Genomic DNA, 22,249 nt, shown 5'->3' with positions numbered 1-22,249 from the left:
TTCTTCATAAACGTCAAAGAAAGAAAATAATAAAGTAATTTTGAGAGAAAAAAACTATTTTATTATATATCACATTTTTCTGTCTTTCTCACGCATTCTAATTGGATTGCGTGTTATTATGCTTGCTATTTTCAATGTTTTGCTGCAAACCTTTTTAAAATAATAGCAATTTCTACCGCATATGTAATTTATATGTGTGTGTTAAATTCAAAATATTAAATCATGTGACAAATAAGAAACTAAAAATTTACATAGTATACTATTATGTAAATTATAAGGAAATATATGAATCAAATGAAATGCTTAAATACAAATCTTTATTCTAGTTACATCTGCTTTTAATAATAAAAATAAAGCTTCAAATTTCTAAAAGAACATCGTGTTAAATTCAAATTGTTTCGAGGCAGAATTCTAAAGAGGTAACGATAAAAAGTTCTCGTTTATTCAGACGTAGAAGAAATAATATAAGTGAAATAATAATAAAGTGTTATTTTTCTCTCTTGATAACACGCACGTTCCTCGCGCGTTTGTCTCGCGGTTTCTCAAAAGCCTCCCGCTGGGCTTATCCATTTCTTCCACCAAAGCTTTCAATTTTCGCGCATGCAGTGCGAAAAGGTCCATCCGAGATTCACTTACCTTGACACGTAGCAGGTGCTGCAGGTTCTGAGCCTGGCTGCTATTTAAGGGTGGATTGTCGGTCCCGAGCCGTGCTACTGCAATCACGTTTTCTCGGGTCGCATTGTACAAGAAGAGCGTGCATACTGTCTGTAAATGGAAGACGTGAATTGGCCTCGATAGGTAGCTAGGTAGATTGGCGCGTCATCCGTCGCGATGCACCGCGCGGCGGAATTTATTAAATTCCGCGCTGCCCGATTTACTTTTTAATCGACGCGCAGTTTGACGAGCCATTACATTTCTTATTGACATTTCTCATTATCGGAATTTCGCGCTCCGATCAGAGACGCTGCGCATTAATTGCATTCTGGGAATTTTCCGCAATCCCCTCTACGAGCCCGTTTTCCTCGACGCCAAATAACACGGGATGTAATAAACCCCGGAATAATCGACTGATTTTAGATTCTTTTCTAGGTCGTCGCATTCGTATAGTCGGCGGATTGTTTCAAAATAATCCCGATTTCGGAATTTGGACGAAATTTCTGTACTAAGTCGTGAGATATCCGATGCTTTTCAAAAGCGTGACAATTTTGAAATGTCATCCAGCGAGAATTAACGGTCAGTAAGGATGATATGACAGCGACGCTTCTCACCTGATTATTGACTTCCTCTCTCATGAAATTGTCGAGAGATGATACCGCGTCCAGCACGGTTACATTGTTGTGCTGCTTCAATAAGGTCTCGTCTTTCTCGCTGTACCCCAGGAACATGAAAACCCCGTGCGGTATATTGTAGGTGTCTGCGAAAATAATACAATGCCGGTATTATATGGCAGAAGAGAAATCGTATCGGATTATTCTAAATCTTTATATTTTATCTTGCCGAGTTTAGGAAAAAAAAGGAGAAATTTTTATTGTACGTATAATATTAATTATTAAAGTACTTAATGACCACTATATAAATAAAAAATAAAACAAAGCCAATATTTTAATTTGGCTAAATCTTGAGTCTGCATGAACTGTGTAAGATAAAATATAATAATTCCATTCATTTTATAATAAATAAGTAAATATATATATATATATATATATATATATATATATATTTACTTATTTATTATAAAATGAATGGAATTATTATATTTTATCTTACATAAATAAGTAAATATATATATATATATATATATATATTTACTTATTTATTATAAAATGAATGGAATTATTATATTTTATCTTACACAGTTCATGCAGACTCAAGATTTAGCCAAATTAAAATATTGGCTTTGTTTTATTTTTTATTTGAACTTTAAAACTTTTTTATTTTTACTTGAAAACTATGTTCGCGTCTTCTGAAGAATCTAATAAAATCATCACTCAAATATTCTACATTCATTTAACCGTATTAATTATGAGAAAGATGATTGCTCACCGGGCGAAGGCCGCATGCATATAAAACCACCGCTATAGCAAAGGCAAGGACCTCGATGCGCTTGATAAGCCGGCGCTTCGTGGTTGTAGAAAGCGAAATCCGTCTTGCAAGGTGACGAATCGACGCAGATGGTGTTGCAGACAAGTTGCTCACCCTCGCTGCAGTGACAGAGTTCCGAGCATTCGGGCTCATCCTCGCGATACAGCTATATAAATGCGCGCGATACATTACAATTAATACGTTTATCTATTATTGTACGTTTATCTACTATCGCATTTTTAAAAAGTGCCTGTCAAAGATATAAAAAAATGTATAATTTTTATGTTATTTAGTTTTGATATATAGCGTAATAAAGTATAATGATTTTAATACTTTTGCGTGTTACGTGAAAATTGCGATCTCATCAGTATGCATGTATAATGTTAAAGTCAAATCAGGAAGTTAAATCATATATATCGAAATATCCATATCTCTTTAAATTATAACAATAAATTATATTTGCTTTACGAGATAATAATTTTTAACTTAATATATATTTATAGAGATTACAAAGTATATTTATAAATATTTATATATATTACATGTATGTAAATATATATATATATATATATATATATATATATATATAAAAGTATATTGAAACAATGTTTGCTGAAAATGTTGGAAAAAATTAGTAAATTATCATGCATATTTTGTGCGCGTCGTAAAATTTTGATCCTATTAAAAATCTATGACTTGTTTATAGAATTTAAAAAATTTTCGTTAACGAAAAAGGTCAAAGAGATATAATGACATATCAACGTATAAGAAAAAATTGCGTTTGATTCGCTCGGTTATAGTAAAAATCTCTCTAGCGCATAATGACTACAAAACCTCGTTTCTCTTCTGTCTCGCAAATGTCAGCCCTCGAGAGCAAGAGTTTACATCACCAATGATGATCACGAGAAATTTACAAGATTACTAGCGACTTACCCTCTTGCCCTTGCCTTCTCTTATGTATTGGTGGCTGTGTGTCGGCCTTTGAACCACGCAGAAGCCTATAAGAATATAGTAACTTAAGTGAGAGAGAGAAGCCGTCTTTTCTGCCAGTTTGTTTCTCCAGCCTTTTATCAACTTCTCTTTGCATCGCATCTTACGCCGGAGGCAATCTATCTAATTTGCTTCTTGATGCGCCAGTCGAAAGAAATTAAAAATTCAGTTTTTTTTTTAATTTCCCGTACGCGAAGTTTTATTTGTAAAAAAGACAACGTTACGATTGAATTAAAAAAAATGTGGATATATAAAATATATATAATAATTGGAATAAAAACTAAGAGTTTCAAAATTAAAAATTTCAAGGATATATATTTAATCAATAATATTGAAGAATTAGCATGAGAGAAAAATGTTTTAAGAATATTAATAGAACTCATCATCCGCGGTAAATTTTGAAAGATTTTACAATGAGTTCAATCTTCAGTATTAAATATGTAACTGTTCTGTATTAAATATGTAACTGTTTAAAATTCAAATTAAATCACTGTTACATGTGATTTATATTAAATTTTTCATATATAGATATTATATATATATATATATATATATATATATATATATGCATATAGTTTTAAATTAAATTTTTAAATTAAATTTTCGGAAAAGTTATATATACATATTTTTTTCAGTGGATGTTTCTATAATTCCCAAAATTCATCAAAATTTTGATAAGCAATTGGTAATTGAAATTTAATAGTAAAACATAATGTAAGAGAATTTGATCAATTCGTAATAATTAATAATTATTAGGAAATTATTTTAGTAAAGGAAATTAATAATCTCTCTTTAGACTCACGCGGTGGCATCGTAGTGGTCGTAGTAGTACTTGGGGTGGTGCTCGTAGTGGTAGTTGTGATTTCCCAAGTTTCTATAGGTTCGGTGGTCGGCCACTTCGTCACTTCCGGTATTTGATTATCCTCTACTTGTTCGGCCACGGTAGTCGCCGTCATGCTCGCCGGTGATCTCATCGTTGTTGTCGCAACGGCTGTCGTCATCGTCGTTGTCGTTGTCTTCGCTGTTGTCGTACGCAAATGATGATGTTTCCTACGCGCGTGATAGTCCTTTTGCGATTCCACTGCAATTAACAACGATATCCTTGAAATAATGCGACAGAAACGAAACCGACTGAAAATCGTAGAAAAAACGAGATATAACACGGATAGCTTTCAAATGTCAACTTTAAAGAAAAAAATGTATAAGATTGTATATTTCATTTATATATTGTATTTTTATTCATATTAAATTGAAGTAGATTATAACTTCTTTAATTTTGGATTTTATATATTATTGGAATATATTTTTATATAAAAATCTATGAAAAAAATGACATTTTTCAATATTGAATTATTAAATAACTTGAGATTTCCACATTGAGTGTATTCTTGTGAATTATCTATTAAATAATCCCTTAATTCAAAAATTTAACATCTAAACGATTCTCAATTCAAATTCTTTCTAATATTTTATCATAGTATTTATTATTTCGTTTCATTACTTTTATATAAAATTATTCCTCTGCATTTTTTATGATGATTTATACTGACAAGAGAGGAATTCTTTCTGTCATAACTTCTTTTTCTTCATGGCGTTTTACGATGCAATAATCAGTGCGAAAAACTGCCGACTCAAATCGGCATCGTCGCCTTGAACTAACTTGAGCTTAATACTTTCTCTTTCATACATTTCTCTTTCTCTCGTGCTCGCCAGGAAACGGACGTGTGGCCGCAAATAACAACCGCTAAGCAATATAAAGTGCCGAACGGAGAGCCTGTAAAATTGCAGTTGAATGTACACGTGTAGCCATCCGACGCGGAAGTATGAAAGTATCGGAAAAGTCGCGCGGTCCCGTATCGCCAGCGGCACAGCTGCTGCGAAATATTTCAGGTGCTGGAAGGGACTCCAGGGTGATTACACTTTCAAGGGGCACCGCGCCGCGCCTCTCCTCTCGTGGGACGCGTACGGCAATAATAGGGAACGTAAGATGCGCGTAATAATATTTTACGAGCTGTAGCTGCGACTTGCAACTTTTATTTTCGCGAAATAGATTATATTTATCAGTATTTACAAATTTGCCATGAAACGGTGGAGGTCCAATTTTTTTTTTAAAAAAGGTCGCGTAAAAATAGTAATGTATAAAATAGACAATAATGCGTAAAAATATATTAATAGGAAAATTAATTATGCTTTATAATTAATTATAAATTAATATACATATATGTATAAAATTTCTCGTACATAGAATAAGCCAAATACAATATGATATTATCAGAATCACAAGAATTTCAAACGGACAAGATCCAGTGATGCGACGATCTCTAACAATTTACGACAATCTATGCAGTTATACCGCACGCAGAATTGCAATTACACCGGTCGAACAAACGACACAGGTTGGCCCTTATCGATCCTTCTTGACCCCGACGAGTTGTAAAGCACAATGAATGCAATGGGCTGCATTCAGTTGGTAGATAAGTCATTTAGATACGAAGAAATAGCATCTCCCACTGCGTTCTAGAAATGTATCGTGTCGAGTGCATCGGCAGCTTTTCATGAAATTCTATCTGTGACGTGCTATTTATGCGCTGTAATGTTTGTATAATGATATATAACATAGAAAAAAAATTTAGCACAGATAATTTCTCTAACATAATTTTCATATTGATTTTATTGTAATTTTTCAATATTGAATATTGAATATTTAAGAGCAAATTACAAGCCAAATTAAATTCATTTTAAATTAAGATAATATTGAAAGTAAAGTTGAAAGATAACATTTTATTAATTAATTCTTGCTTATAAGTTATAATGTATCTCCTCGATCTTCAATATTAGACAAATTATTTATATCTATTCAATTTAAATTTTATTAACATCGAATTTAAAGGAGAGGATATAGTTTGATATTACTATAATAAATTTATATAACTGAGCGATTTGTTCTCATAGTAAATCATGAAAATATTTTTCCACGAAATAAATAAATGCGAGATATGTCCCTTGTCACACGTTATTTATTGAATATTATTTTAATGAAGAATCGAATGCCGATATCGTCACGCGGTTTTTCACGTTGATAAAATCATGCTGCGAGATAAAACATTTACAAAGATAAAATTAAACTTTAAAACCATATCGTCAGTCTGTATTAATTAACGTTTCTATATCGTCCGATTATTTTTATTTATTTCCGATAACTCGATATATCGATTTAAATTAATATTTTTGCGAGTAACTTGTCCAAAATATAATATCACTTTTTTACAAATATTTTCACTATTTTAAATGATAATTCTTTTATAGTAAATGGAGAAATATCGATTATTTCTGTCAATATTATTATTAATAACATCAATAAAAATTTAAAAAAAAATTACAAGTAACATATATATAGTATAAAAGTACATTTTTATTAATTTCATCGATATAATTTAAAACAAATTTTAAGCTAAACAAATCTTTTCTACCTATATACTTATTATGTACAAAATAATAGTAAAATTATCAATTCTGATGTTTTTAAATGGCTACTGTAAACGAGATTGTAAGAATGTTTAAGAGTTGTCACTTACCTACGCAAGGATTCACCCAGAGAAGTCGCTGCCAGCCTAGGCAACCGTAAAGCTGATTGATTTCAGTACCCTTACACGCACAATTTGTATGAAGATCGGTGCCAAGGATACCTAACATCGCTTTTCTGCATTCCGAAGTTGGTCCGGCGCATTTTTTCGTCACGCTGTCGACTGCGCAGCTCTGTTCGTAATACTCCAACCTAAGCCTAGAAATTTTTTATTGATCATTGTAATCAACGAAACTAAAAACCATTTATGATCAATAAAACTATATTAGTGACCTATAACAAAAATAAAATTGAAGATGTTTTGAAAAAGTGTCAAAGATTACTTTTTTGAAAGATAAATAAAAAATTATTATTTAATACATTGCAAAATTAATTATCAATTATTATGAGTCATTTATAATCAACGCTGATTGTTTATGTTTAGTAAAACAAGATGAACTCATATTTAAAAAATTACTATATATTCTCAAGAAAGAAAATAAATTAATATCAATGCCACAAAATAGATTTATTTATTCTATTACAAATATGATTTTTTTAATGCAAAACGCTTGTTGCTATTTATTTATTAATTAATTATAAGTATTTTTTTAAAACACCAATGATTATTAATAATGATTATCTGCAATTATATCTATATTTATTTAAATTACTAATGGAAAATTGATTTAATTAATAAATTCACCGATTTTATGGCGAATAAATTTAGAACGAACAATTGAATTAGAAAAAGTATCTCTGACGTTGATCATTATTAAGTGATATTCTAACAATTATTGGTTATATTGTTAATGTCGACTAACAGAGGGAATTAATGTTGGAATAATGGGTAATCGTTGGGTGTATATATTCTTGATGACTATTGTTCCTATAGTACCGTAGAAACCATAGTTGATGTAACAATTGATCGATTTGTTCAGGCGTTACTCGGATCCGATAATCTAAGGTACTTTCAACACTAGACAACCCGCATATAAATATACCGTTCGCTATTTGCTGCACGTGACTGGACGCGAGACAGGGCACGTGTCTCTTGATACATAGGTAGATATCGTTAATGAGTACATAGTAAAACATGAACTTTGTTTCCATAGAAACGTTTCAATTAAAATATCTAATTTTTAATTTAATAATAATAATTTGTAATACAGTGATTATTAAAACATGTTTTTTACATGTTGAATGTAGAAAAATAACTTTATTTTAGTAATTAATATAATGAAAATTAATATAATAAGATAATCAGTAATATAATTAGTATAATTCAAGTAAATTATATTAAATGTTATTTAATTTCATTATATGCAATATAATACAATTCAATAATTTAATTAATAATTAATAAGATAACCAGTGATTATTGAATCAAACTATTCTGCGCATTATGTTAATGATTATGATAATTTATCTACAGGAATTTTCCGAATTTAATTATTACAGAAAACTATTATGGCGAAAATGATATATTCAAGCAACCATTATAAAAAAAGCAATTAAATAAAAACTATCGAGACACCTCGAAACATGGGAATACAACGAGGCACAAAGCGTGCATGAATGGCACGCAGCAATCGCTCGTTTCCGTGTCACCTATAGATATCTCTAAATGGCAAAATTAAAAATGGATTCGTTCGCCCTCGGCGATAAATCAATTAAAACGCCGATTCAAACCGTGCGTGCGTGCGTGTATGCACGCGTGTGCTAATTTAATCGATTGGCGAAGCGCATACACACGATTCATCGCGCGCATTTGTGCCTTCCTTTCGATTATTTTAATCCGTTACACCCGCTGTTTTTTTTTAACGTATTCATTAGCGCGAAGTGTTTCGCTCTCCAATATAATGTTTCAATTTTCGCTGTTATGTCTGATATTTTACCATTTAATAAAGATTGAAATAACAGTATATCCAACTTGCGATATACATATGCGATAATGGTAAAATCATACGAAATATATAATAAATTTAATATTTACGAACTGAAACCATTTTTGCTAAGCAAAAATTGATCAAAATTTTGTATACCTAGAAATATGCATACAAAAATTAAAATTTGTGTTTATATAATGCAAAAGCATTTTTATTATTATATATTACTACTTATGCACACATACATATGTACATAATTATATAGATTATATGTCTCAAAATTTTCATATAATTCTTTAGTAATATATTTTAAAATAAAGTTGAAAATTTCTTAATACAAAAATTTTAAGGCTGCAGTTTTAAAATTATAAGCGATCAAAATTTGCTAATGATAGCACGTAGAGTTCGCACTCAAATCCGTAACTATATATACGTACATTCTCATCTATCTATCTATCTATCTTATTAATTTTTTAGTGCACAGCTGATTTTATCATTTCCTACGAAGCACTGTGACAGTTAATATTAATAATGAATTTTTATTAAGTTATGAATGAGTAAAATATTTAATTCTTTTCCTTAAATAATATTATATTTTATCGTATTTTATGAGTACTATGACTTAATATTAAGTCGGTTAATATTAATGGTTAACAATTAAAATAGTTGATAAATTATATTTAAATATATATATATATATATATATATATATTATTTATTTATTTATATTTATATAATAATTTAAGAAAGTTTAAATTTTTATTTTTGTTTTGATTGGAGAAAAATATCTATAAAAGTTAACTTATTTATTAAAATCAGATTACTGTTTCATAAAAATTAATAATAAATGACAGATATATGTGTAAGTATAATAACGAGCCTAAGCGAATTTTGTGCAATATCATAGGAAAATTTTGATTATTTATAACTCAAAAACTTTGTTGTTCCGATATTTTCATATTCAGATTTTTTACTCCATTATTTCTAGAATACACTAAAATATTGTAGAAATTGTGAATTGTAAGATATCATGTATATTACTATTCATATGTACACATATATTTTACAAAAATACGATGTAACGAATTTGAACGGAAATATTCTTAATTAATTAATTTATTGAATTTTGAATTATGTTTTATATATCCTGAATAAAATAGCAAAATAATCAATTGTATAAAACAATATATCCAACAATATATCCAAATATTTATTACATATTTATTATACAACTCATTAGAATGTCAAAAAACATTTATTTATTAATAGATATGTAATATAATTTGTATAAGAAGTATAATGAATTGTATAATGAATTGTATCATATTTTTAAAAAATAAAATATTGTTGTAGTCATTTTTAAATCGAAAAAATAGTAGATATATCTATGTCTCTTTTAATAATCTTTTTTAATAAAAGAAATTTTTAAAAAATATGATTGATATTAAATATAGAATTTTGATTTCTGTATATATAAACATTAAGTCTCAAAAAAAGAATTGATTATTTATCATATCTGTGATATTAAATCGTAATAATAAAATATACGAAAAAAGATAAAAAATCATTGTATTTTTAATGGAGAATTTTAGTTAGTTAATTTAGAATTTTAATATTATATTTCACATATTCGTTTCCATAAAATTAATGAAACTAAAAAATTAAATTAAATTTGCATTCATAAGATTATTTCAGATCACATGCAGTTTCAGGCAGTTGAGTGATCGAGAATTAGACAAGATATGAATAATGCATCATCTCATTCTCGAAACTTGCTAAAACTGAGTTGCAACAGTTTGAATTAACTAATTCTAACTGATTCGTTATCTCCTTCTCTCTTTTTCTCTGAACTATATAGTTTTAATTATAAATAATTATAAATAATATATAATAAAAAAACAAGAAAGAGAGAGATAGAAAACGGTAGGTTTATAATTAACTAAAAATAATTGACATATTGTAATTCTATTTGGATTTTATATATTTCTATATTCTATTAAGTATGTGCTTTACACTTTGCAATTTTAACTTACAATAAATGTTTCTACTAATTCAAGATAAACTTTTTTAACTAGTCTGCAATGTCAACGTATATTATTTTGGATTATGAATGTTAATCACATGCGCTTACTATTCTATCGTTATTTCTTGATTAATATTAATGTACTATTTTACGAAAGCTAATGAATTCTTAAATCATTTTGCACGAGATGTTTAGCCAAGTTGTTAAATTACAGTGTATCTTTCGTAAAAAGCTGCCGCTTTAAAAAATGAACTATTCTTCCACGCATAAAAGAAAAAGATAAAGTTTCTTCTTTCTTGTCCTCGCAGTTTCCGCGAGATTTTTCACGACGAGCGAATATCTTCGTACGATATAACGGAAACCAAATTGACACGTAAATAATAATGTCCAATTAGAACGAGACGCGATCTTATCTCGCTGAGTAAACCAGAGAAGCACCCGATTAAACATCGCAAACACGTCGTCCCTTATTTTTTCTCGCGGTTCTGTCGGAACTTTTTCAATTTTAAAGTTAAATCGCGATTCAACAAGATTTATTCGCGCGCTAATGCAATATTTCCTTAGCCAGGAGGACATTGGTCGAAGGACCACTGCGACAATGAAGGATAAAACGATCTTTCATTTTCTGTAATTCGAGTATGTGACGATCTATATGATGAATGTCGCTTTAAGCGAAGCCGCTTGAGGGCTAAAAAAATCATTTTATTCCATAGGAGATTTTCGTACCGCTTTGTATTTGATAAAACTTTTAAATCCGATAAAAAACTGTTAAAAGAGAAAATCGCGATAATCTAAATCTCATTAAAATTTTTTGAAAACTTTTTAATTTTTAATTCTTTATAATTATAACGAAAAATTCCGTCTTGAGATTGGAATAATATTTTTTTTAGAATATTGTTCATATAATAATTATTATAACTCTAGAATCTGAACGTATATTATACATTAGTTTTAACCGGTATTTATTTTCTTTAGATTTTTTCTCACTTTCCTTTTGCGCGTGCACAATTCGTAGTGACGTATAATTTATGGAAAAACACGCAGTTTTTTCCTAAAACATGAATGTAATGTACTCACCTGCAGCTTCTATTCTCTTTGCAAGTTTCAGCCAGGCTGTGACACGTCGGCATTTCGGCGCCGTCTATGCGCTGCGCACACATTGGATGCATTTTTTCTTGCGCCACTATGCACTCGTCCTTTTTACTATCCGTTTTCCTGCAACATGAGAAATATAATAAGATTTAAAATAATATAAATTTTTCAAAGCGTACTAGAAGAAATACTCTGTTTATATTGTGACTGCAATATTATAAGATGATTTTTAATAAGAAATAATTCAAATTTATTTAAGGTTATTTTAAATTGCAAGAATTGGTGGAAGTTGAAAACTAATTTTTAATTATGTACCATTAATTCATCATTAATATGCATCATATTAAAACATATTAAATCATTAATATGCAGCATATTAAAGCGTATTAAAGTTATCATAAAACATTGAAAAATATATAATTTAAAATGATTTGATTATATATAATGTTTAGCTGGAAATATTTTTTGATTGATTTTTGCTACATCGCATTGTACAATGACACAAAAATAATCAAACTGAAATAATTAATTCACTAATCAGATTATAATTTAAGAGTTAATATTTGCATAAGTAATAATTTATCTTTCGCAAGATAATAATATCACAATGCAATAATTATGGACTACTTAACAAAATGAAATTCACGCGGCACGTATTGTTTGTTGGCGAATTGTAAACGTATATATATATATATATATATATATATATATATATATATATATTCACCTGCAGTTTTCTGTTTTGTCTTTGGATTCTTATTTTAAGACGGACGTTTGAACAAAAGGACTCGATGAAAGAGACTGGCACAAAGATGCGGCGGATAAAAATAAGACGCAAGGCAAGAGCGGAAAGTTTCCGCATTGTTTCGTGGCCAAAAGCCACTTAAAAGTTAAAGAAGCTTCGTTAAAAAGAACGAGTCTTCTCAGAACTGATCCTCCTACGCAAAAAGAATGTTAGAGCCGTTCTAAAGATCCGTCAAAGTCATCATTGCGGCGTCTCAAAATCGCTTTCTCTTCGTTTTTTCTCAGATTTTATAATTACAGACTTGATATTAGCTATCAAAACTCGAAGAAAACTTACTTGATTTCTGTAATTTTTTTCTCAAATTAATCATTAAGATTTTATAAAATATTATTGTAAAAGAAATTGCAATTACCTTACACTAAGGTTAAGTTGTATTAACAATTATTTTGTGCTGCAAATTGAATTGAACATTATTATTTAATGCTTAATGAGATAATTTCGTAATCATATACAAGAATCGCATTGTTTTTCCATTAATTTTCTCGCGCGAATCTGTTTTGTACTAAAATTTTAATTTATTATTATATGCAATATACTACTGTAAATTAATATGTAGGGTGAGTTTCCAAGTGTAAGTTTCTTTCTTTGTAAGTTTAAATAATAATCTCCCTTTAGATCAGTTATATATTCTAAAAATAATTTGTAACAAAATTTTATTACAAGCGCATTAAAAATGCTACGCCATGCGACACACATGGAAAATTCTTATTTAAAAAATGACAATAATAAAAATCACATTTAACTTGTTAATCTTTTCATTGCGATTACATTGAAGAAAGTTTTCTCTTTCAGAAAAAAAGAAATGTTGAATATACATAATTATACGAAATATTGCGGCGTACAAGAAATTGTGGCTTATCATTACGTCGACATAGTCATTCCAACTTTTCATAATGCATGGAACAATGGATCGCTGCAATCATGCGTTCTTTATTTCTTTCGCTCTAATTTATTCAGTCCTGTAATTCCGCATTGTGCTTATTATTACCTTCATCCGAGCTCAACAGAATGCATAATGCACTGAGTTGCGTCAGTTATGCATCGAGATCATGATCTGGCATTTCTGTCAGTTAAACGCATTGCGCATTTTCTTTTTCGGCATGTCGATCGGTTGCAGCCTGTAACGGGATGCAGCCCGATGCATTGTGTATCGCGAGGCACGCACATTGTTTCCCGTAGCTAGCCAGAGCTCTGGGTTCAATTGGTCGATACGCCAGATTTCGGAAAATTTTTCAGGGCAAACACGCGTCCAGCGTAATTAGAACGCAGAGTGTAATAACTACGCGGGCGCGTCCTTCGATTAATTCCCAATTAATTTACGATCGCTGATAGTTGATTTGTCGTTGATTCGCGCGCAGATGCGTCGCTTTCGCATTACAATAATAATCCGTTATTAATTCACATCGCACTGCGCATTGTGCCATGACAGTCGTCCGCATAGCGCGATGCGTTAATAATTTAACGCGACTTTCTCGCGACAATAGAAGTCCAATTAAACTCTTAGCATCGATAGAAAACAGAAACCGGAAAGCGGTTATCCTACGAACATACACAGAGAAAAATGTATACTGTATTCAAATAAATATTATTGATTTTAAGTATAAATTTGTATATCCGCAAATATATCATAAGTTTCCTCAAGCATTAAATTTAATTGAATATATTCTGAATTTTAGTAAGTGCAGTATCTTAGTCAGAAAATTAAAACAAAAATTTGGTTTGCTTACTACAAGAGTTGACGTAAAGTAAGTTTGATTTTTCTTTAATACAACTTTACAATATTCTTGAAGAGAAAATAAATTCTTCTTTTGAGTGCATGATAATGAGATTTTCTAACACTTGTGACAAGTATATTTTAAAATTATTATCAAGATATATTCTTTGTTGAAGAAAACTATTACTTAAAAAAAGAAAAATAAACTCAGTAATTGCTTTTCTTGGCAGTAGAATGATATTTTTCTCTGTATAATTTTTCGTGTCGATATATTTTTTATTAGAAGATATTATTCATATTGAAAACATGCGATCCTCATATTTTCCAAATGAATTGATTGCAAATAAAGAATGTAATCAAATAATGAAAAAAAATAAGACAGATAAGATTGTTTAGAAAGATATGAAAGAAATGCGTAAAGTGGTACAAACTGCTATGGAGTTACAATAAAATAATAAATATAGAAAACAATGATAACAATGGAGTTAGAGGAGAGATTGCCGTATCTATTGGACTAACCTGCAGAGACAGAAAGCGATTTCCACGGAATGTTTGTGATTGGCGGTCTTGTAGAAATGCTGCAGCGCTTCCATGCACTCATTTCTCGCGCACGTCGTCGAATCGCAATGGTTCAAAACAGGTTGCAGCAGGTTTTTGCATTCTGGATCGTTTCTGCGCAAAGAAAAAGAATTTTTATTTGCGACTTATTCGATGTAATCGGTGATAATCGATTACTAAATTTAAAACTTACTTGCAAGATGTATAAGCATGATGGCACGTGCTGGGCAGGATCAGTTTAACTGGCTGCTGAATTTTGTCGAAGTCGAATGTTTCTATGAAACAAAACAACGTGTTAAACAAAAAGTGCTAGGTCAATAATTGGGATAAACTGGAATTTGATTTTAATTCTTTTGCATGGATTGTGCATCTTTGAATGAAACAATATTTCAACAATATTTCCCATTCTATGAATGAAAAGCGCTCGCGAAGGCAGTCAATTTAAAATCCAATTATCATATCTCTCATAATATTTCTTTACAATATATATATTGGTCTATTATAAATTATAAAAATAAAGATCTCTAAAACAAATTTTACGTTGCGAGTTAAGAAAAAATGGAATGTTTATAAAAAAAGAGAAAAACAAGAGATAAATTTTCATGATTTATTTCGATTCATAGAGAATATGTTGCCACATAGATACGTGTTTTCAAAATATCTCACTTGAATTTACATTGATCAATTTACGAAAATAACAAAGTAAAATTTTCATTATAACCTACGAAACTTTTCCAATTAGCGCCATGTTATGCAGTTGTATCTCAGGCGCGCGCGGTCGCATTTGATAAATTGTGAAAAGCATCGTTTATCATGAATACGTCTACTATTGTACGAGCACGATATGAAGGTTCTTCCAGCACAAATTGAAACGCGAGCTTCTATCATCGATCGTAACATCGGGCGCAACACTTTTCCTCGAAAGAGATCGGCATCGACATAGTTAAACATGGTAGCCTGAGCTCGCCATCTATTATATATATATATATATATATATATATATATATATATATATATATATATAATGCACTGTTTACACTGGGGAGACCCACTTTTCTCACCGGTGGACACGAATAAATGATAAATCATCAACGTCATACCGAGTACATTGATGTGTTATAGAAGAGAGTTGAATAGCTCTCCGTTATTTTCGAAAACTCCGTGGATTATTTATGAATCCCAATCCAAACGAACAGTTAATTTTTCATTATCATTTAAATGTAATGTTATTAAAATTCACAAAATTTCTGATGAAATTTGATCAAAAATTAATCAAGCCAGATTATTCTGACCTCTTAAATGAATATTTTTTCTCTATGAATTTCAAGAGAAGGAAAATCGATATTTCGCGCTGCGAAATATTCTCACGATTGGAAACATAACGATGAACCATCGTGAAAATTTGTTGCCAGTTTCAAATTCCCTAACAGATTCAAATCCAACATAATTGTCATGGGAGGAGGAAAAAAAGTTTCCATCCGATAACAAATGATTGTCATCATTAACCGACATCCCCTCTTCGATTGATGGACTCCGGTGACGGGGTTAATGATCCCGGGAAAGAAGCACCGGTGAATATCAGGAAGAAAGAACGGAGCTACCTTTATGGAGGGGGAAAAAAGGGTCTAGGATTCCCCATGAGAAGAACCGCCCTATCAGATGACTGGCCATAAGTTAACCACCATGGCGAGCGTGGCTACGACGCACTTTATTAAGACAAACGAGCGGCCGCCAAACCCCTGGCAACCCTTCGGAGGCCTTAATCGCACTCCTGAATTGTTTGCAGGCTGCGTGTATACGTGTATTTATTTCAACGTACAGGAATATCGATTACTGTTTAAAGTTTCAATAAAAGCAACGGTCAAATAATATACAGAAAATTGCAATATATGGTATGATGCATAAAAATATTAGTCAAGTGTAAAAGCTTTTTAGAAAAAGATATTTTAGAATTTATCAAATTAATATACAGATTATAAAGCGAAATATGTTGTTTTTAAAACTGGCATTCTTATTTTTTAAAGATACAATATAAAATAGGCGTAGAGAACTGGTAACTAAATTAAAAAAAAGAGAAAGAATTAAATAATAAAAAATTTTTTATTAATTAACTTAGCGTAGTTGAACGCTAAATATGTAAATTTACCCCCATGCTATTAAAATTTATTTTTTACTTTACCAGCATCTTTCTTAGTATTTTTAAACAATTCCGATATATTTCGTAATAACAAGAATTTAAAGAAAAGTTAAAAATATTTTTTTTCTTTTATTATTCGTATTGATTTAATAAAAGTCAAATATATCAGACCACAGATACCGAAGCCCGACAAGATTGAAATGTATTTCAAAGATTGTCAGAACGTAAATCGGAACACGCATCAAGCATTTCCGATAGAATTTCGATATCACACAAGTTCCATTCGTTCGGCGCGTTGCAGGAAGAAGAACAAGAGCAATCCCGAGCGGCGGTAATTGAAACTCGTGTCGCACCAACGTCCTCGAAATCGATGCCGAGCTCGCTTTTGCGCATCGCGAGATATATCGCGGTTTCTCGATCAGGTGAGGATCTCTTCGGTGACACAGGTGCACGAATGCAGAAATTCGCTTGGCGAGTCGTTAGACTCTCGAACGAACGAGATCATTTGCTCATGGAGGATGCAGCCGGTTAAAACGTCACGAGTAAAACACGTGCTCATCCTATGCTCAGCACTTAGGCTAACGATGGCAAATTTAAAGTGCACTTTACGTCTATTAAGCAAGAGAAATCGTGTTTTTCTTAAATAAAAGATATCCTCGATATTATTTCGAATATCTATGGCACTCTACAATAATATTAATTAATTAAAAAATGTAAATTATATAAAGTTATATCAAATTATATTAATGTATCAAAAATTTTATCTTTAAAATATTTTTATCAAAAAATTTGATAAAGAAAAACGTCTAATAATATCGTAGTAAGTTGGTACATTATCAATTTTTCAAAATATAAACTAATCAAACTAATGGACATAATTTTTATTAATCTTTGTTAGTTTGATAAATCTATGTTAGTCATCTTGAAGCGAAAAAATTTGACAAATTTTTACGTCAACATATCCGCCCGTGCATTCTAGTTCTATAAAATACATCCATGAGATGCAATCAGACATATCAAATAGAAATGATGAAATGTGACAGGAGCTGTCAAGACGTTTGAAATCTCTGAATCAAATTGTAATTTACGCTCGACTTCATGTTTCTGTGACTTCTATTAAATTTCACTTATTACACTCAGAAATAACCAGAATCGTGAATATGTCTTTCAAACTCGTGACCGCGATTTTTGTCGCGATGCACCGCGAAGTTGACAGGAATGCAAACTGTCGGTTAACGAAATTGCAAGTTCTACGTCAACGCTCAACATGATTTGTCTGTCGCATTGCATATTCAACGCAGACATTAAACTGGCGAGAAGCATATCCCGACATTGCGCGATACTAACGATTGAATGCGGTTGTTAAAGAAGATCAAGATTCATGGTGTAATTCATTTTCTCACTCATCGCAAGACCAGTACGAGAAATCCAAAGCCATTAATTCTTGTTCGTAACTGTGGATTTTAACGTTAAACTAATGAAATCGACCCAGTTAACTCCGGAAGTAAATTTCGTCGAGCATAAAATTTGCCTCGATAATGTTATTCTTCATGTTTTAGCGATTTAACCATGTCGGTTCTTTAAAAAACTTTTATTACACATTTGACTTAAATATTAAAGATTTGATGTAAAAATTAAATCAGACACAATTAAATAAAATACTTATCGCTATAAGTTTATAACGTGATGATATCCATCGTGTTTAGTTACATTTTATTACATAACGTAAATTAAATAATATTGTGTAAAATTTTTTATTATATTTAATTATATTATATATATTATATATACTAAACAATAAACAATTAAATGTGAAGAGGAACAAGAAAGATTAAATAAAGATGGAAGAACTTTTTCGCTTCATAATTATATAATATAATAATATTATAAATTTGGCAGTTTTTTACAATAAAACGGTTGAATATATAACTGTTTTAATATATAAAATAAAGACGGAAAATACACAATCTGTCAAATGTTAATTAATAAAGAAGCGAGCGAACATATTCATTAATTGTTAGTTTACTATAGAGCTTACTCATAGATCACAGTCTCGATTTTGAATATATATATATATATATATATATATATATATATATATATCGATTATTTATATATTTGAAACCGCAATAAATATTCGTAATTGATCGGTCAACCGAGTAATTAGCGCAGCTGTAATTGAGAGAAAATCGCTTTAAAGAAGTGCGCAAAATGCTGAGCGAGCACCCGATCGCAATTGCATTTCCCATATTTGACGTTAATTGGCCGCGCAGGCAATTAGTTACAGCAATAATTATAGAGAAACAAGATCCGCACTGGTGCCAAAAACGCTAGCTAATCGCGACTATTATTCATGATATGATATTAAACAAAAAATTTTCCAACATTAATGTCTAATATTATCGTACTTTAATTAATGAAGATAAACGTAATTTTGCCATTCTATAAACTTCGATTATTAATTAAAGTTTATCTGTGTTATTTCCAACAAACTGCATTTGTCATTTTAAAATAAAAATAACCAAAACAAAAAATTAAAAAAGATCCTAGTTTTAAAATGCAAGATAATCATGATTAAACTTTCTTGGCTTCCAAATATATTTTTATCGAATCATTTATTTTGTTTTTTGACGAAACATTAGAATAGAAAAAAGAGTAACACATGCTACGTATTACAATGTATACATATTTCAGCTTTTATTATTTTAGGAAAAGAAGTAACACTTCAGTTTTCAAATAATTGATTTTACATGCTTTTTTAAAATGGATTTTATAATTAATTTTCTTCTGCTTTATTAACTTCGGATGCCAAAAATGTATATAGATGATGGGTATCATATCGCAACGTTAAATCATTTTTAAAAAACTGATTAAATCTGTTAATTGACGATAAAAATGTGCATAACGTGCGATTATGAAACATGATTTGAATCACTAGTTATTTTTTGCGTGGTATTAATTATTGCAACAGAATTCCAATGAATTAGTTCAGATACACATATACGCATGTTTTTTTCATTTTTCTTTTCATATTTTTCTTTTTTTTTCTCTTTTTCGTTCGTTATTTCTTTGAATATGAAAATGTATAAATGGGCACGTGATGTTAGCACGAATTGTTATCGATAAGATTAAATAAATAAACATTATATTTATAATGATTGAATGCCGATATACGAAAACACGATATCTACTGTCAAAATATTGCCAGTATTCCAAATGTTATAATGTTTTGTGAGCAAATTTTTAAAATTTAATTCTGAAATATATCAGTTGCATGTAAAAGAATTTAATTAAAGAGATTGGAATAAAAATCCCCTTATAACATTGCAAATAAAAATTCTTTATTTGATATTTCCTTCGACAAAAGAAATTAGTTGAAAAAATAGATTCAATCTTTTGAGGAAAATTTAGCAAAAACTTAATAAGAGGTCAAGATATTTTTGCGAAATTCGCAGATTTATTTTTCAGAATTTTTTTTTACATGAATTACTTTAAAATTGAAAAGGCAATTATTATATTATACAAATAATATAAATAAATATAAAGAAAACTTGCAAATATAGACAAAAGAGAGAAAATATAAACAGAGAGAGAATTAATCTCTTGACGAGCACTATTTCTCTTAATCAATAACAAAGTTGAGAGATGAAGTGAGTGAGCACTTGCTCTCGCAGGCGTGTTTCTCTCGAATCTGAGAAATAGTGATCCATGTATGTAAAAAACCGTATATCGTATAATATAATATCGAACACGACGAAAACTTGAGCAAATCTTGGGTACGATGGCGAATTAAAGTTCGAAATCCGGCGGCTCGAGAAATAATATGCGGACGCGCAAGAGAGATAGGAGGAGCGGCAGGAAATGAGAGCAACTGGAGAGAGAGTCGAAATTAAATTAAACTTTCGCCGCGATAAATCTTACTCGTTGAGGTGATATCTTTGCGAGATATTACGTCGGAGATGCAATCGATCGTGCGCTCTTTCATCGCGTCGACGAAAGATCGCGATCGTCGAAGTAATCTGAAGATTAATTCCTATTATTTGTCCGTTCTATCATTTATCTTGATTATCTCGCGAATTAATAATTACTGATATATATATATATATATTTCTTTTGCCCTTTTGTATATATATGTACATTTCCTGAAATTTCTTCTATTTATAAAGTTTGTAAAAAACTGCGATATAATTCATATTTCACTTTCTCTCTCTCTCTTTTGCTATTATATAATCTTGTCTTCTTTTTAATTGCAAAAGTAATATAATTTATATTTTTTTTGCTATATAAACTTCTTTAGAATATATTGCATCCTACGTAATTTTAATTTTATGCATAAATTGTATAATAAAATAAATAAAACTATTTATACAACATATATAACTTCATAAATAAAATAGAAAAATTTTAAATAAAATAAATAAAATATTGTGTGCAGAAGTAAAAGTTCAAAAAATCAGTTTGTGCAATATATCGATATACATACCAAGTGAAGCAATTTATTTATTCGGCTTGTAATAAACTTGCACGTGGAAATATATTTTTTGCACGAAAACTAATGAATTTTATTTTTTGGTGCATTGAATCAGCTCACTGGGGAGCATTTTTATTGTAATTGATTATCACTATTCGATATTGAAACGGATATGTTTTTTTTCTGTCAGAACACGAAAAAATATTTCGGATGCGCGTAGATTTACTCAATGCGCGATATAATTAATATTTTCAGCGAGTTTATTGTTATAAATTTTCAAAATACTATTGTAATACTAAAGCTTCTTCTCCCTTTTTATTTATCTTGCTTTCTGTATTTGCGATATGTAAACAAATTTAAATAAAAAATGTTTACCGCGTTACATTCATATCTCGCGTATAATAATCAATTTTTATCTTCATTTTTTTAAAATAAGAGTACAAAATATTTTCTATATTTCATCTCCATACCTTATCCAAGATGAGAAATGAAGCATTTGTAGTACGTTTTTATATAAGATGATTTACTGCCACCGAAACTTAATGACAATTACCGCATCTCAGTCTACGATGAAAGTCATATACATAAAAATGATCTCATATATCCATTTTCTCTAGGTTTTCCTCGCACAAAACTCACTTATCCGTCAACGGTGCGCTGTCGCAGGCAGTTTGCAGGAAGGTATGAATTTGCGCGGCACATTAAAACAAATGGAATTTTCCATGACGTGTAGCAGTGATGTTGCGACATTTTTAACATTTTTAACCCACCGTTACAAGTATGAATGATCATCTTGAAAAAATTTATGATCCCGCATCGAGTGCGTTGTTACTTGTGTTGATTACGCGCAATTTGTGCTAGAATATCGAAGAAAGCGGTCGGTGACAGTTCCGTTTTCATGCATCATTTCGTATAAGATAGCTCAT

General features: G+C 30.1%; 1 protein-coding gene across 1 annotated transcript in view; it reads right to left on the bottom strand.

The window, feature by feature from the left end:
• Positions 1–22,249, bottom strand: part of LOC105249481 — a 275,314-nt gene that overhangs the window by 19,542 nt on the left and 233,523 nt on the right. The window contains exons 8-16 of the mRNA XM_025409271.1: positions 14,909–14,990; positions 14,677–14,829; positions 11,624–11,761; positions 6,648–6,853; positions 3,875–4,153; positions 3,016–3,080; positions 2,044–2,248; positions 1,269–1,414; positions 637–765 (exon numbers count right to left, since the gene is read on the bottom strand). Of these exons, the coding sequence (XP_025265056.1) occupies positions 637–765; positions 1,269–1,414; positions 2,044–2,248; positions 3,016–3,080; positions 3,875–4,153; positions 6,648–6,853; positions 11,624–11,761; positions 14,677–14,829; positions 14,909–14,990 (1,403 nt within the window). The remainder of the gene's footprint in view (positions 1–636; positions 766–1,268; positions 1,415–2,043; positions 2,249–3,015; positions 3,081–3,874; positions 4,154–6,647; positions 6,854–11,623; positions 11,762–14,676; positions 14,830–14,908; positions 14,991–22,249) is intronic.

This window comes from Camponotus floridanus, unplaced genomic scaffold (assembly GCF_003227725.1).
Source record: "Camponotus floridanus strain SB8 unplaced genomic scaffold, Cflo_v7.5 scaffold10, whole genome shotgun sequence".
Classification (NCBI taxonomy): Eukaryota; Metazoa; Arthropoda; class Insecta; order Hymenoptera; family Formicidae; genus Camponotus; species Camponotus floridanus.
The sequence above is the reverse complement of the archived record's forward strand: the minus strand, read 5'-3'. Positions and strand labels throughout refer to the sequence as shown.